This window comes from Varroa destructor, unplaced genomic scaffold, assembly GCF_002443255.2.
Source record: "Varroa destructor unplaced genomic scaffold, Vdes_3.0 BEIS01000002.1, whole genome shotgun sequence".
Lineage (NCBI taxonomy): Eukaryota > Metazoa > Arthropoda > Arachnida > Mesostigmata > Varroidae > Varroa > Varroa destructor.
The window spans coordinates 40257046-40272867 of NW_019211455.1; the positions used below are offsets into that span (position 1 = coordinate 40257046).

The following is a 15822-nucleotide window of genomic DNA, read 5'->3' on the forward strand; positions in this document are numbered from 1 at the left end:
ACGCGGTACGTATTTCGAAAACGATCTTATATTACCTCCGCTAACCATTTCGTCCTTCAAAAAACTTCAGGGTTTTATCGCTTGCACTATTTGTTCGTAGCGCTCTCAGAACCCCGTTTGCTACTAAATATAGAAAGGGCTCACCATTGTTGGAGCAAGGTCTTTTGCTAAACGGATATTCTGTGAATGTGACTTTATTTTTTTTCTGGTGTGCTAGAGCACGAACGTACGACGACGATGATAGGGCCGGTGATCCGTGCCGCGAGCGTGAACGCAGTGGCACGTTCCTACCACCTGCAATTGTTCGGACGCCAGATGATTCAAAAGAGAAACAGTGGACCGTGGTATTACCGGGACCTCCCACCTCACGATAAGAGACTTGCACAGCTTGCCAACGGTATATAGATCCTTTATCAGCATAATCAGCACTCACATTTTAGATGCTACTGTAAAAGCCTCCAGGTGTTTTCCAGGAGCGCGTTTGATGTCGTAGATCTGCAACTTTTGCATAAGCTGTTTTGAATTTCCCATATTGCTTCTTTACCGTAAAAATACTTTCCCATGGAGAATATCTATCACGATATCGGTTCAGCTAAACAAATGCCTACAAATTCGTACATTTAAGCGAATTTATTATGCGAATTGCAAAGTGAGAACTATTCCAATAATAATAGACAACTGGATCAGCTGGGATTGCAGCGACTGTGATGATTCTGTCATGGATCTATTTAGTTTAAACAGGGAACTAATTAAGCTAGTTCATATAGTTGTTTGTTATCATTCGAATGCAACGTTATATAATGCATACCTTTTGCCTTCTTTCAGTTACAACATTGGTTCTTACTTACTTTAAACAGATTCCGTAAAGCATGGAATTATCTAGTAAAAAATATATGTATATATATATATAGAGGATGAAAGTGTTGTGCATAAAACAGGATAAAACTGTAAAATCTTACCGTGAACCTGAGTTCTCAGTGTAAGAGAAATGTAGGACATGCGTTAAATGCAGTATTATCAAAACGTACATAGAACGATTCGGTTACCATGGGACTCCATTATTTATGCTTCATCCTATAGCAGTTGTTATCACAGAAGGTGATACAAAATACACCATCGATTTTATTCACAATTCGGAGACTCGCTTATTTTTCAGCAGTCTTCTACGTGTCTAATTAGAGCTACCAAACCCTAGAAACTATAATGGCTGCAGCGTTGTGCTGTAAAAGCACGTTCAGTTCCTTTAATTACGAGAGCATGTTCCACTAAAGATAGTTATCGTCTACTGATAGAAGCGGTTTGTTAGTTTGATAATAAAAGTAATAATGATAGTGGTAAAAAAATATGGAAAATAATAACCATTTGCCGAATTCTGAATTATTTCAGGTGCGATGTGCTTTATGTGGGCCTGGATTACCTACCATTGCTGTACTGATTACGGCCATTTGTTCGGCCACTATTCAGTCCAGGACCCCAATACAATGACAGATGAACAGCTCGGCGTTGTCTGGGATTAGATTTGTCTATTGCGACTGTTATTAGATATTTTAGTGGAAACAAAAATAAAATCTACTAGAAAAAAGAAATCAACTCGAATATTATTTTCGTAACGATGAATTGTTGTTGTAAATTACATAGTTTCTGTTCGAAACTATGACTACAATCTTCTAGTCAACTCTCGCGAGAGATATTTTATTGCTCACATAGAAATCATTGTTGTACCGGTTCTTTTAGTTATGTAGGTATTATCCGTATTTCGTATACCTATATAATTGTTATGAATGTCTATTTGTTAACCCTATCACGTTCATCTATATATATATATCATCATATAATCTAAGGTACAGTGATTCGTTATTTTCGACTATTATTTTTAATGCATTCGTAGCATCTTACTAACTGCATACGAATTTGGCCAAATTAACGAAGGTCTATTAACTATCCAGGCTGATCAAAAATTCCGATATTCGTTTAAGCTCAATCTATAGAACAGTGAAAAAGTAAAAATGATCCAGTGTTCTGTTCAGACGTATTTGAAGTCACCAACCACACTGCTAAATTTTTAGTACTAATTAGTTTCGTAAAAGAAACCGTAAGTTCGTGGACACGAGCTCTTAAGTTAGGTCACAAAATCCAGCAAGGGTGTATAGTATTTTACGTATTATCAGGGTAACGGATATATGATCGTGGAGAAAAGCTTTGTAGCGTTGAGATCAACATTTGTTTCGCCGATTAAATAACCTGAAGTTACGCAATTACAAGAAAAGTTTTAATTCCTAATTAAGCGCCCGTGACGATAAATAACATCGATGCACTTCTCGAAGAAAGCGTAATTGAACTTTACTGAGAGGACTCCATACAACAATTAGCCCTGAAATTCACCAGCGTAACTACATTGTTAACGAGGTAATTGAACTTTCTGTTATGTCTGGCATAGATGCTGTTAATGAAGTATTATGACATCCACTGTTGAGCATAATCTCAAGTACGAAACGATTCATTCATATTCTATAGTAACCCCATGACAAAGTATATTCTGTTAAGAAAATGTGGGCACGCAATTGACTGAACTAAGCACGCACGCATTTTATTTGTAAGCTCTCAAAATATGTAGCACCTTTGAGCAGCTATCCTGCCGGGATAGCGGCGAATTTCGCTTATTACAGTGCAATAACGACGCTACAGGATGAGACCTCAAAAAATTATGAGAAATCGACTTTATGTAAGGATTGTGAGCGTTTTGCTTTTTTCTATAAGCTGGTCAAGATCCGTCGATTCTATTGAGGAAACGTTTCCAATTCATCCGCATGCGGACAGGATTCTCAAAGAACTACGCCAGCAAGGAAGAATTCATGGGGCACGGTGGGATTCCGCCCTAGCAACACTTACGGTAAGTGAATTTATTAACGTTTCGTGCAGATCGCCAAATTAATTTGTTTTCTTACGAATAGCGTTTGTCGCCTTAGCGATGTGCACAAGCATAAATCAAGTTACAGCTGAATTTTTATTTGCTGTCTATCGAGTTGCGTACCATGGGAACAATGGGGTTAAAGACTACAAATGCCAAATGCGAACTTGAGTAACAATGCATAAATTGAATTAAAAGGCAAATGGAAGCTGCTTTGCACGTAGCAAAGCTTTATTGGAAGTATCAAAGTGTATCTATTAGAGAAGAGATAGAATAACGTCTTTGCTGCAGCGAGGAACATCATTCGTGAACAGGTGAAAAGCTAGAAGAGCAAAAACGATAAAGTAACAACCAGTTATTTTAATTACTACAGTTGTTTCTACTATTTATATTTCTGCATCTTTCTGCAAAATTACATATGCTCCTTTTATACAAAGCCAAGAGAGTTGATTGGCAAATATAATGCCAGGTTACATAAAATGCGATGTTTCGTAGTAATATCTGACACAGCTTTCCTTCGGAAAAGTACTTCAATTTTAACGTCAAAAATTCTGGTCAAAATGAGTTACTCTTGTTTAGGGAAGAGCTTAATTTAGACGCCTTGGTATAGCTGCTGAAACGGTGTTCAAACTCATTATGTACGACCTTCTTTCAAAGCACACGGAATTCAGTAAGGAGCATGCATGGGGCTGCTAATATTTCTATATATTAACATTATATTACTACTTTCGTATAAGCTGGAAATTAATATTGGAGTTAAAACCGTTCTCTGTTGTAACGGATACGGATATCAATGTCTTATTCGCAGACAGTTTGTCACCCAATGGTTGCTAACGGTTTAGCTCATACTGCACTATCTATGGTGAATCTTCAAAAAGAGTTTGTGTCAGCCCCGTTAATTAACTGCGATCCGGAAACGGACATATCAACGTGTGTTGCCATGGACGACCTCGATGGTGCAGGGTTAAAGGATTTGGTTGAAATCTTCGTTAGACTTCAGGCTATTTGCACGGCGCTCGCCCACTCCCAAAGAATAGGAATCTCTGAAAAAGTATATTGCAGCACTTCTTTCTTACTCTACAAACGACTTAAGCCGAAATCATATCTAAGTACTGGTGTCTTTTGTCCTAAGTACAGCCTTACCTTTTACTAGAGCGCTTCTCGCGTTGTTTACGAACCAAGTACTAATAGGAGACACAGTTAAGGTTCAGCGTCTGGTTTGTCCATGGCTTTATTGTTGTTTTTCGTGATCTCAGAATTATTTTCTTAGTAAATTGTAAATATACTGAAAATAAGGTCGGTCCAACAAGACAGGTTGTCCTGTACTAAAACAACGGTTTTCGTGAAGTTACGACAGAATTTTTCAATGTTTTTTTTCTTTTAATATAATTTTAATTCTCTAATCGCTGGTGCTCGCTAACGTTTGTCCTGTTTTCTTGACCTCAGTAGTCATCGTTAATAAAGTTTTTCTTTTTGTTTTCGGTGCTCTCCTTATAAGTGAGTATATGTGTATATTATAAGTGAGTAGTGTGATTTCCTACCTTTATGCTACCTTTCTCAAATTCCTAGGCGGTGAACCTCGCTTCAGGTCTCAATGGTGAAGTGGTCGCGGAGCTCTCAGCGTTAAAATCAGCCCTACGACAACAGGCGCAAACCAGAGGTACTGACTATTTAGAGCGCGTTGTGGGCGAGACAACCGAAACCGGTAGCTATTCACGGTTAACATCCGCTGCTGGATTTGTGACGGATATGGTTTCCAACGTGGCCTCGTTGGCAAGCGAAGCCTCAAAATCTATAACGCAGCTAATGGACAAAGGAATGTGTAAGTGCATCTTCTCGAAATTGCCATTATTCGACTTTGCTAATATTTTTCTGTCCGTAATATCCCTTCACTACTTCCCAAAGATGTGACAGATAACTTCCAAACTCCAACAACTACGACCTTATATACATACATCATGATCTTTCGTAAAGCATGCTGCATATTTGTAACTTGTAGTTCTTATTGTTTATTTATATAAGCCATGTGAAATATGAGCAGATATCGCAGATAACTTTATTCGCTGCAACATAATCTTGAGGAGCCAGGTAAAAATGTTTACTTCGACTAATGACTAAATTAAAAGATTTCATGCAGTTACTCTTCTGTGTCCCTTGACGACAGTACTGAGTCGAGTTCTGTAATAAGCTATTAAAATGCTTCGAGCATTCAGTCGTTCACAATGTCAATTGATGTTACCTAATCATGTGCTGGCAACCTAATCATTACATTTTACAAGTTCGATTTCAGACTATATGTGCATTTCGTACATACTGGTCACGTATGTGACTCTTCTATTGGTTTCACACTGGTTGACGTGTCGGCTTCTTCGGAATGCTCGTCAGGCTTGTTTTTTAATAGCGTTCTCAAACTGCGTTGTCCAAATTTGGCTGCTGCACAAAAGTCGAACAAAGGGCAACGTGTAAGTAGATAACTAATAAGTCACTTTTTTCAGCTTGTTTTAGTTCGGCCCATTATTCATACATATATGACGCTGGTATCGATTTTTTGTCAGTTCTTTGTGCTGTACAACCACTCACTGCCAATTCTTGTATTTTCCTTCACAGAGACATGGGTTGGCTTAGTCCAAATCTGACGGACAGCACGTACGTACACTGCGCCCTCTTGGCACTCGTCCTCACGTTTACGGGTGTCCGCAGGCATGATGTTCGGTTGAAGTATCTGCATCATATTACTTCGCAACATATGCAGATTTGTCAGATTCTACAAGGTTTAGAACAAAGACGACGATTGGAGGCTGCTTAAAGTCTTTTGTTGTTGTCTTCACGACCACACTTTAGCGCGCAGATGTGGCGTTTAAGCTGTAAATTCAGGGACTTGCTATAGTAGAGCCACTAATATCAGGGGCTTGTTTACTCAAATTGCGAACTGCAGGTGCTTGCAGTTGACACGAGTTTTGGTAATTTTGTCTGTGTGACTAATTCAAATGAATTAGTCATCAAACCAAGGACTCACGCAGTTCTGAAGGACACTGAAGGCTGGCAACTGATAAATTATGATTTGGTTACTACGTACTGTCACTTTGAACATGTCATAACAAATGCATTGGTTTAGCAAAATATATTGTATTAAAGAAATTGTCTCGTACGTTAGATTGACATCTTGTGGTTACGCAAATAAATGATTAATTCTGGTCACATGCAAGGTTTCTATGCTATGGATCTTTTATCGTTAATAGCCTAATTTATAGCTTCGTAAGTAGATGAACTAATGCTTTGGTGCATTGCAAAATTTAGTATCATGTTTTATATGCGACGCTACATAGGGCCTTGCGCTAGAGCAGCCTGGGAGATGAAGGACTACGCTTCTGTTTACAGCTTAGAGATAAACGTAATTGCGACGAAAAATCCATTCACCTGATGTTAAAGACTGTTATATTATCTAAAGTCAGTTGATTGTTTACTATTTTTTTGCAGAAATATATGCATCAAAAGCTTCTTTGCGCGATATGCAGTATATACGTAGGGTCTAGTTAGTAAGTGATGCTTTGTTAGATAAGATTCCAGCGATCCCTCCGAAGTAGTATTAGGTTGCCTTCACGCATGAAGCAAATAGCTGTCATGATCATCTTATTAATCAAAAACATAGCCAATAATCTACTGTAGCCAATTTTGGTAAACAGTAAATTCAAGTCTAAGTGACTTAGCATTCATGTCCTGGATTCAACTCAGGATCACATGGAAACAAAGAGCTTTTGAAAATTTCAATTATACATAGTGAAATATTGTTAGACCTCGTTTTTAAACACAACACACCTCGAGTGAAATAAAATCATAACTAACTCATTAATTCCCTTTTGTGTATTTCGGAACGCTGAAACACCTCAATCGGTCAGAGCTGGAATAGACTAGAGTAGTTCAGGCGGGCTCATGTATATACGCTCATATCTAAGAAACCTACGATAGCTACCCCTAAAAGAATGCAGGTAATATGGCGTCCCTTTATACGTAACTTTCGTGAATTTAACAAATATTAAACCATCAGACTATAGAGATGAAAATGTATGATTGACGTTCTTAAACTGGCAAATCGAATCAGTTCATTTGCATATGCGTACCTGATAACTAGTTATGTTAGCAATTAGCTACAAACGCATTTCACTACAATGAAATGGGAAGTTTTGTAGAAAAATATATTTAACAGGCCTTATAATCATTTAAAAGAAAGGGTAATATCCATAGTCCGTGAGGTTTATTTTGTTTTCTGATTTTAATTTTAAGCCAAGATGTTCACGATGAAATATATTTCTGTGACCATAAATGGCAATCGACAATACATTAGCATTAACTCATTCTTCCTTCATAGAGAACTATTAGGCTGTGACAAGAGAATATGGTGGATTTCAAAATTGAATGTTTTGTTAACTACGTGTAGCTGGCAAACTAATCCGGTTGGTTAGTATCCCGGTCTTCTAAAAACTTGTGTTAAAAAAACCGGTTGTTTACTACAGGATTTCAGATGAGAAAACATCTGTTAATTTTGAAAATCAATGCTCAGTGGTGAAGTTTGTCCTAAAAAGGCCACAATGCTACAAAAATTTATCGAAGATTAGATCGGAGACATTCAATGGGGACACATTAAGCAAAAGCATAGTACGTGAAAGGCGCAGACGTCTCAAGAACGAAGATTAGATTATTGAAAACCAGCGAAGGGGTTACTAGATTTTGGGATCCGAAGAAGGTAGGAGTGTGTGTCGTTGTTGTGAATGCACAGTTTAAGGGTTCTGTTGGGTAAAATTGGCTTGTCACATGTAACCTGTTACAGAATTGTAATCGAAATACTAAAAATGTGGGGACTTTGTAAGAAATGGGTTTCTCATCGATTGACTCAGACCAGTTGAGAACGCGTATCGTGTCTTGCGCCTGCAATTAGCAGGGCTTTATGCAACAAAAAGCCTCCTGGAGCATACGTTCGTCATAGACAAGACATGGCTCAATCTCTATCGCCAGCCAAAAACGGATCAGAATGACGTCGTTTTGAAAAGAATGCGTTCGGTGGCAATATCAAGTAAGTCACGCGTAAGGTGATGGTAGTACCTTTAATCGGTATCAGGGCCATATGCAGATGCAGATGTAATGAGATAGCGGAAATCGAAACAATGAATGCAAGTTCAGCAATCAAAAGCATCCGGTTAAGTTACTTGATAACATGATTAGACATTACTGCCGTATTCCAGTAACTTCCTGGATTTAGTAAAATAATATGCAATGGTGGTTTCAACCCGCCTATTCTCTCGAACTAAACCCGTGTGATTACAGGTCTCTTTTACTTTAAAAACACTATCGATATACAAAAAGTTTGAGATTAAAAGGGTACACATCGCAACGTAAATGGCAGGTGTATGGCTGTTCAAAAGCGGGCTGAGCGCTGGAACAATAAAATAAAGAAAAACTAAGCGTATGTGAAAAATAGAAGGGGTACTCTCCACTATGATTTCTTAAGCACTCTAAGAGCCTAATATTTAGTAGGATTTATGTATTTAAGAATGAGGCTCCAACAGTCCATTTTAGGTGTTTGTATGTGTTAACTTATGTTGTATGTGAATTGTTTCAATATGTTGTTTTGTTAACGCTTGAGAATTCGAGGTAGATGTTGGGCTATGCTATGTTGTGTTCATTATATTAAAGTGCAAAGTTTATCTATTATTATTTGTCCGCTATATTAAAAATGCTTGCTTTCCGTACATTATCTCCACTACTTAATATCTGTACAATTTTAACTAGCTCCGAAAGACCCTCGACGATATGGTATATCGATAAAGAGCAACTTTCACATCACCTGCATCCAGTCTTCTTATTTCGATTGTAATTCTATTTTTAGACCAAACCAGATAAAACTAAATAATAATAAAAATAAAAAATCCACGTTTTGGAGAATCGCGCATGACGTTTATTAAACTTTTATCAGCATGGCATCCGTTTGAGAAATTCAACCAGTAAATACCGTATACTTATTCAAGTCTTAGACTTATGCAAGCCTATTCATATTACTGTAAACCTGCCCAACATTGATTACTGTTTTCAAAAAAAAAAACAAAGGTATCATAAGTTTCTGTTCTTTAAATACTGTCCAAGAATTTTGTAGAATACAACTACCCCTTGTACTTCTGAGTCACAATCCACATTCTGGGAATATTTTTATGACGGCTTTTGAAAGGCGAGAGAAAGCGAACGGACAATCTTCTGTGCTGACCTACGGTAATGAACGCATTGGTTGTCATTGACTTCAATGTATTCATCAACAAGTCTAATGAATAAGAGAAAATAACACATTTATGAAAGTGTAATACAGAAGCAAACACCCCAATCAAACAAAACTAATACTTAATTTTGATACGGCATAAGCTTATGTGCCGACACGGAGACGCTTGTTGTTATTAGTTAATTCAATCGATAATTAATTGACAATATAGTTGTTGACGACGCTCTGGCTATAAATACTGTAAGGTGAATCAAATCTATAGTTCTAATTGTCATAGAAAAAATGATGATTGAATATAATAATTTTTCTATTCAGAATGGTGTGGCTCGACTGTAGTCGGTAGCTATTTAGGCCAAAGTAAATATTTGTTTAGTCTCCTTGTTAACCACATCGACACGAACTTAAGCACTATAGGTCACAATATAAACAAAGGTTCCCAAGTGAATAGAAGCAACCGCGAAAAATCTGAAATGTACCGTGAAGAGCTTGCTGCAGTGCTCGCAGGTGCAGATTTCATACAAGCATATGGTACAAGCTTGTATTATATGCTTTATGTTCCACGTCTTAAAAGGGAATACTCGAAGGGGAACACAGTGACAAATCCACTACGGTTTTTCATCGATCGACCATCATTTTGAGAGAAGTGTGTTACCGCTACTAAAGCGACTCACCCGACTAAAAGAGGTGATTGGAACGAGATGGTTTCCTGGAATAGGAATCTCCTGATTTTGTTTGCATCTTATATAACTGGATGCCTGCCTGTCTGCGTTGCTATTTAGAGCTAATAACGATCCCTATTTCGGCCTAGATAATATTTAGTTAGTTCACCTCTCTCTCTCTCTCTCTCTCTCTATATATATATATATATATATCGTATTAGCACCCAGATGAAGTGACGTAGGCAAAAAGCAACAAAAAAAGAGAGCGAAGATCGCGTAACGCTAATAACATGTAAAACTACGTTGTGTGCGATGTTGCGAAAAAAACGCCAAAGATGATGTTACTGTTACTTATTCCGCGGACTGCCATTTGAACTTCCATACAGCTAATTTTCCAACACCGTTAACAGAGTGATTCGCGTAGACTAACAATGGGTGTTTACCTTCACTTACACTTGTTTCTATGATAGTCCTGTGATAGTTTCAGACAATGGCAAAGCCTTAAAGTCGAGCTTCAAATAAAGTAAAATGTTTTTTGTTTTGAATCGAAGGTCAGCAGAGACTTCCGTTGCACTCACAGCAAAGATCTTCTAGCAATATCCTTTTTTTGCTTTTGTTGAAAGACTGAAATGTAAATCTATTATAGGGACACACGACCTCATATCTAAGTATTTGTCATAATAATGTGGCGCTTTTGCTAGCATTTTCGAGCCGCAGCAGAACTTATTGAATTCACACCTTCTGCGCCTAGCTAAGTAAGTTCTTTAGTTAACTGTGGTGTTTAGCTGCATCGAAAATCACAACAGTAATAAGTCTTCCGTTAACTCCGATACCAGGCTTGTCCACGACATAGGTATATATATAATCATGTAATGTAATATGCATATATGTTTTAAAATCATGTTTATGGTCCTAATAGTTATAGATTGTATACTTACGCAAACCGCATAAAATAAGGCCGCCTAATGGACGTCTCGTTGAGGAAACCAACGCGGATCCTTACTTCAAACCCCGTCATCGGCATATACTATTATGTAACTAAATGAATAATGTTTTTATGTCAATTAAAGGTATACTAACCTTTTTTAGACCACCGTGCATTATCTGTGAACAACAGCCAATACCCCGAAACGCATTGGTTAATGTATGCCCACCCTATAGCGCTAAACGTGTTCTGCTGTAATTAATAATGATCGATACTGAAATATGTTGCTTCCCCGATCAACAGCTATCTTAGTCAATTTCAAGAACTGCACAACACTTCTGTTACAGCAAGAGATTGGGAAGACGGTTTTTTATTGCATCTGAATTAGCTATTACAAGGCTCTCTCCGACAGTTTCCCTGAAATGGAAATTAGTAGAAAAAAATAAGTAAAAACCTAATGTAAAAAATAGGTAGAATAAATAACCACCTAGCAAGCATCATTGTGCCGTATTAGGTTAAAGATTACACTTATTCATTAGGAACTAAATTAGATAGAAAAATTTTCTTTCACAGGCGTTAGTGTCGTTCGTGGCTGATCTTCATATTTTTACTAGTTACACCGATCGGGTCACGTGTGATCATTCTGTCATGTAATAGCAAATGATAAAATTTATATTAGAGCAGAAACATGTATTTCTATATATATACACAGTGGAACATTTAAAACTGAACAATTTTTGGCGGACTGTTTGTAAGGACGGGTACGTAGTTATCAGTTATTTTTTGTATCAAAAGAAAGCCAGTTTTCAAAAATAAAACAAAAAACTCAAAATAGCGAAAAACAACAGGTTATTTACGGAATTTGAGCAGTGATCAGCTATTACCCCATCTTTTCGTCCTGGGCGAACCTTTATCGAAACTGACAACTTTTTTTCTGCTCTTAATTGGCGGTTTAGGTTACTGTTAATTTTTATGCAGTTTCTGAAAATCATGAAACAAATCAAAAGGTTCTGTTTAAAGAGCTTGAAAATTCATCGCAAAATCTCAAAAATCAATTTTTCGTATACCTAAGTGTTCCATACAGAAATTAACGGCTATTTTGGAGAGGAAAATATTATTTGGGTCGCCTGAATACGCTTCAGCAATTAGCTTTACTAAGCCTTATTCCACCCTTTAGACTTTTTGGCAGCATTGAGCTCTCGCTATCTTGTAACTTTTGATTTGCATCCAGCCCGTAATTAAATACACCTGAAATTTTTTTATGTAGTGTATTTGAAGTTTGGTTACCATGAACAGTGGTTATCTTAAATAAACATAACAAATAAGAATGACACTTCTAGCACAGGCAGAAAAAGTTGTTAAAACATCTGCTTTTGTCTACATGCAGTTTTAAAACAACTCATAACGTCCAGACCTAGATATTTTGCCCTGAATACCCACATTATTTCCTTCCTTTAGTCGCTTTGTATCAGTCATTATTTCAGTTCGAACACTTAAACGATTTCTTCTTCGTGACAAAGTTCCGACTGGGCCCTTTTTTTAACTTGCTTGTTTTGTATTTTTGCTTTAAAGGATAAGATCTTGCAGGCGTTTGACCCTCCTTTTTTGTTATATGTATATAACTGTTCTATATGTAGTGTTCTCTACCATGATTTTATTAACGCGTGTTTTTTTCTTGGCATAAACCAAATGTTTTTAAAGCAAAAACTTAGTTCAGCGTCAACTGAACATAGGTACAGATCACGGCGTAATAAGTTAATACATGATACAACTCGATTTTCATCCACAAACGTACTTGTTTCGACATCCCGGCGGTACACAGTGACATACCATAACAATGAATAAAATGCAAAGTTTAGGTCAGTTGAAGAAAATACAACAAGTATATCGAGCATTTGTCGGAAATCTAATAAATTTTGTAGGGATAATTAGGCAAACCGTACACACAACCGCTTTTCTACAGCTGCTGGAAGGCATCCCACACATATGGTTAAATAGACCTTAATCCTTGTCGACTAATATCTCATGCTTTGGGTATTATTAATCTTGGCATAGTAGTCACCAAGAAATCGAGCCAACGTTATAAACATGAAACAAAACAGAGTCTTAAGATTCATGGGTGGCTTGGAGATTAAAAGTAACCAAAAACTTCTCTGGCCGGAAAAAGAGATGCACAGAGAACTTAGGTTTAATACGATCGATTTTAAATTCAATGATTTTGGTTTAATAATAAAATTATTAAATGACATTCTCAAATAAACTTAACGAATCTTGTGTGAACATCGATTACTCCCACTTTTTGATTAAGTAATGCTTCACTATTCGCTCGACCGTCATCAACTCAGTGTTTTCCTCAGTACTGGTATCTCGTACAGCATGCTGTGAGTGCCATCGGCTTTTGAATACATATGCAACATTTAGTTGTTTTTGATGGTCGATCCGTATTTGTCGATACACGTGAGAAACGCTAGGCCCTTTGGACGTATTTCAAATTTCAGTTTTTTTTTCTTTAAAATTACCAGCTATATAATCTATTTATATCTAGTAGTGAGTTAGCCATATTTTTCCAACTTCACATTAGGTTTTGCAGAGTATAAATATCTACTGTTTCCGTTCATTCTACCTGCTCTTCCGCTAATTTATCTGCCTTTTAATCCACAACAACCAGTAATATTGTTTCACTGATATTAGTAAACATGCGGCATTAAGGAAGGAAATAAGGTGCAGTAAAAAAAGATCCATTGTCTATTAAAAGACACATTTAGCAATAGCCATATGCTACGTCTAATAAAAGATTACCGAAATACAAAACGGCTTCCTTGATTGTTTTTGTTCGTCTTAAATAAAAGTTTGAGGCCTGTACAATCTTCTGATTACAATGGGCTAGTCTAGTAATCTAGCAATCTACAATTAAGCACATTAGTTTCGTATGGCTAAATTGCCGCAAAAGCACGGGATATTAATCATTCAAGTACAATTCAAATAATATCTATTGAAATATACTGACGCACGCAACATGCTATAGTTTACAACATTCGATGAGATATTTACGCCATTATTTCAGTGCCCTTCATATATATTAAAATTATACTAATCTTAATTGTAAGAAACTCACCATTTTACAGTAAACAATTATGAATATGTTAAACGATAAACGATAGTAGTGCACAGTCATTTCTTTAATGTTATTATTTTCGGAAATCTTTTAGTAACAGTAATCATACCTTAACACTTGTGAGATTTATAAATATCTATTTACTGGTTTTTTCTTACTACAATACAGATCCAGTTTTCTATTTCATGCATGGAATACTTGATTCGATGCGGCAGTCAATAATCTTCCCAAAAATAGTGTTTTTCGCATTTTCATCACCAATCGTCTGAGCATATTCGTAAATTAAATCATTAAGCAACGGCCACTTATCGCAAGCGAGCCTCACCCTCATCAAGAATGCCTCACCGCCATAGTTCAGAACGAGCAGAAATTTCAATAACTGTGGATACACAGGAATTAGGTAGGCCCACGTCTCGTCATGAGTCCGCTCTAACAGACACTCGGCAAGCACGACCGCTTGGCGATCACTTATTGGCTTGGCATAACGAGTTAGACTGACGAAAAAATCGTGCGGCGGCGTCAATCCCGCTTTGATATATCGATTCAGTACAATCAATAGAATATCTCCTTTAACGGACCGCTTCACTATTGCGGGTGTTGTCGGCGAGCAGATAACAACTGAAGCCGCTTTTAACGTATTGGCTTCGATGAAGCTTTTGTTCTTTTTGGAGTAGCCAACACGCTTGACATAAAGTCTCTTCCAGAAAATGTACACTTTAAGATCCTGAATCTCATGCTGCTTCGCCGCAGGCTGAGTAAACGTCACTCTAGATAGAAGACCCAGGCAAGGCTCGATATGTTCCGGGTCCCCTGCATCAAGGCACTGTGTTAAATCATCGATAAAGTTCGATGGCAATTTTATCTCCATGGAGGCATGATCGGCTGACATTAACAATCGAACGGACTGTTTACGAAGTCGCTCGAGGAGTGGCTGTCGGTGAAACGTGCCCATTGGGTCTCGCACAAAATTTTGACTTCTCCGATTATTTGTATATTCCTCCATAGATCACACATATGTGTTGACAGCCGCTTCGAATTGATAACAGCATAAGATCACCATGCTTGTTATTGCAATTATCAGTGCCTCAACGAAAGTTTATATATGTTTTTTACTTAGAACATTGTTGTCTCGTTTAGTAATACATTTATAGAAGCACACCCATTCTACTTTCATAGGTCTATTTAAGTCTTGCGTTAAAAACGTTTTCCACAAGTGACATATTCTTGTTCGATTTAGGTAAGTGGGTACTTTGGTACCTGAGACTCACATAAAAACGATCGAAACTCTTGGTGGTCCTTATGCTCTCAAAGAAATTCAGCCTCAGCCTACACTTTCGTTGAATGTTAATCACAGACTGCAATTATGCATTATACACGACCTTCATTACGGACAATGGAATTTCTTGGAAGTGTTTCACTGGATGATATAGAAAATATACAAATAACTATTTACTTATTGAGTTAAATGACCATCATCACATGTTTCAGAAAAAACCCACAGCTAACGGCTGCGTAGCTGCCCACATTTAACGCGGGCTAACTGAGTGAAATCTCTCTGAGTCGCGTTAGATTGCCCTCTCCACTTTCCCCCGTTCATGGATGTTGTTGATTCGACTTTGACCAGGCCTTCCTTCTGCTCTATCCGAAGTAATACTACACTTTACGGGTTTTTGACGGAAAGAATAGAAACATATGAAGTTTCTCTCGAGCAAATTCTAAGTTCAGTCATGATGGATTATCACCATTCATGGATGAAAGCATCTCATATGAAAGCAGTTTCTAGTAATGAATTTGTCTCGAGTCCGACACAGCGGATGGCAATCCTAGGCCAAAACTATAATTTAAGCAGCCTCCATTACATCTATGCGCGCAATGAACATCACTGCTCTACAGTGTCACAAGCCATTTTCATTTCCAAATTCCGTTCTTTAACCTATACCAACTTGCTAATGG

The 15822-nt window shown here is 37.4% G+C and overlaps 2 protein-coding genes and 1 long non-coding RNA gene across 9 annotated transcripts; 2 read left to right on the plus strand and 1 right to left on the minus strand.

Moving 5' to 3' along the window:
* Positions 1–12: 12 nt before the first annotated feature.
* Positions 13–15758, minus strand: LOC111245637 (uncharacterized). 7 transcript variants are annotated; one of them, XR_015320661.1, is made up of 3 exons: positions 14195–15757; positions 4450–4711; positions 13–3951 (listed from the first exon to the last, which is right to left on the minus strand). XR_015320661.1 is itself a non-coding variant. In XM_022794246.2 (2 exons), exons 1-2 carry the CDS (start codon positions 14870–14872, stop codon positions 11146–11148), a joined length of 684 nt encoding a protein of 227 aa, XP_022649981.1. In that variant the 5' UTR covers positions 14873–15758; the 3' UTR covers positions 11091–11145. The 7 variants fall into 7 exon arrangements, 3 of the variants coding, with proteins under 3 accessions (XP_022649981.1, XP_022649979.1, XP_022649980.1); XR_015320664.1 differs by lacking the exons at positions 13–3951; positions 4450–4711 and adding exons at positions 11091–11171; positions 11639–11735 and having other exon boundaries at positions 14215–15757; XR_015320662.1 differs by lacking the exons at positions 13–3951; positions 4450–4711 and adding exons at positions 11091–11171; positions 11639–11735 and having other exon boundaries at positions 14195–15756.
* LOC147757799 (uncharacterized) lies at positions 238–1586 on the plus strand. The gene is made up of 2 exons (XR_015320670.1): positions 238–397; positions 1387–1586. It is a non-coding gene; the product is annotated as an uncharacterized LOC147757799 (long non-coding RNA).
* On the plus strand, positions 2687–6121 carry LOC111244046 (uncharacterized). The gene is made up of 5 exons (XM_022790599.2): positions 2687–2890; positions 3717–3959; positions 4478–4730; positions 5199–5370; positions 5516–6121. Exons 1-5 carry the CDS (start codon positions 2687–2689, stop codon positions 5712–5714), a joined length of 1071 nt encoding a protein of 356 aa, XP_022646334.1. The 3' UTR covers positions 5715–6121.
* Positions 15759–15822: the final 64 nt, after the last annotated feature.

Excerpts from the sequence above, each read along its gene's own strand:
- LOC111244046 (XM_022790599.2), top strand. The coding sequence starts at position 2,687 with ATGAGACCTCAAAAAATTATGAGAAATCGACTTTATGTAAGGATTGTG. Across the intron at positions 3,960-4,477 it reads GAATAGGAATCTCTGAAAAA|GCGGTGAACCTCGCTTCAGG; the intron begins GTATATTGCAGC and ends TCAAATTCCTAG. Across the intron at positions 4,731-5,198 it reads GCTAATGGACAAAGGAATGT|ACTATATGTGCATTTCGTAC; the intron begins GTAAGTGCATCT and ends GTTCGATTTCAG.
- LOC111245637 (XM_022794244.2), bottom strand. The coding sequence starts at position 14,872 with ATGGAGGAATATACAAATAATCGGAGAAGTCAAAATTTTGTGCGAGAC. Across the intron at positions 11,172-14,194 it reads GTGAGGCATTCTTGATGAGG|GGAAACTGTCGGAGAGAGCC; the intron begins GTGAGGCTCGCT and ends TTTCCATTTCAG.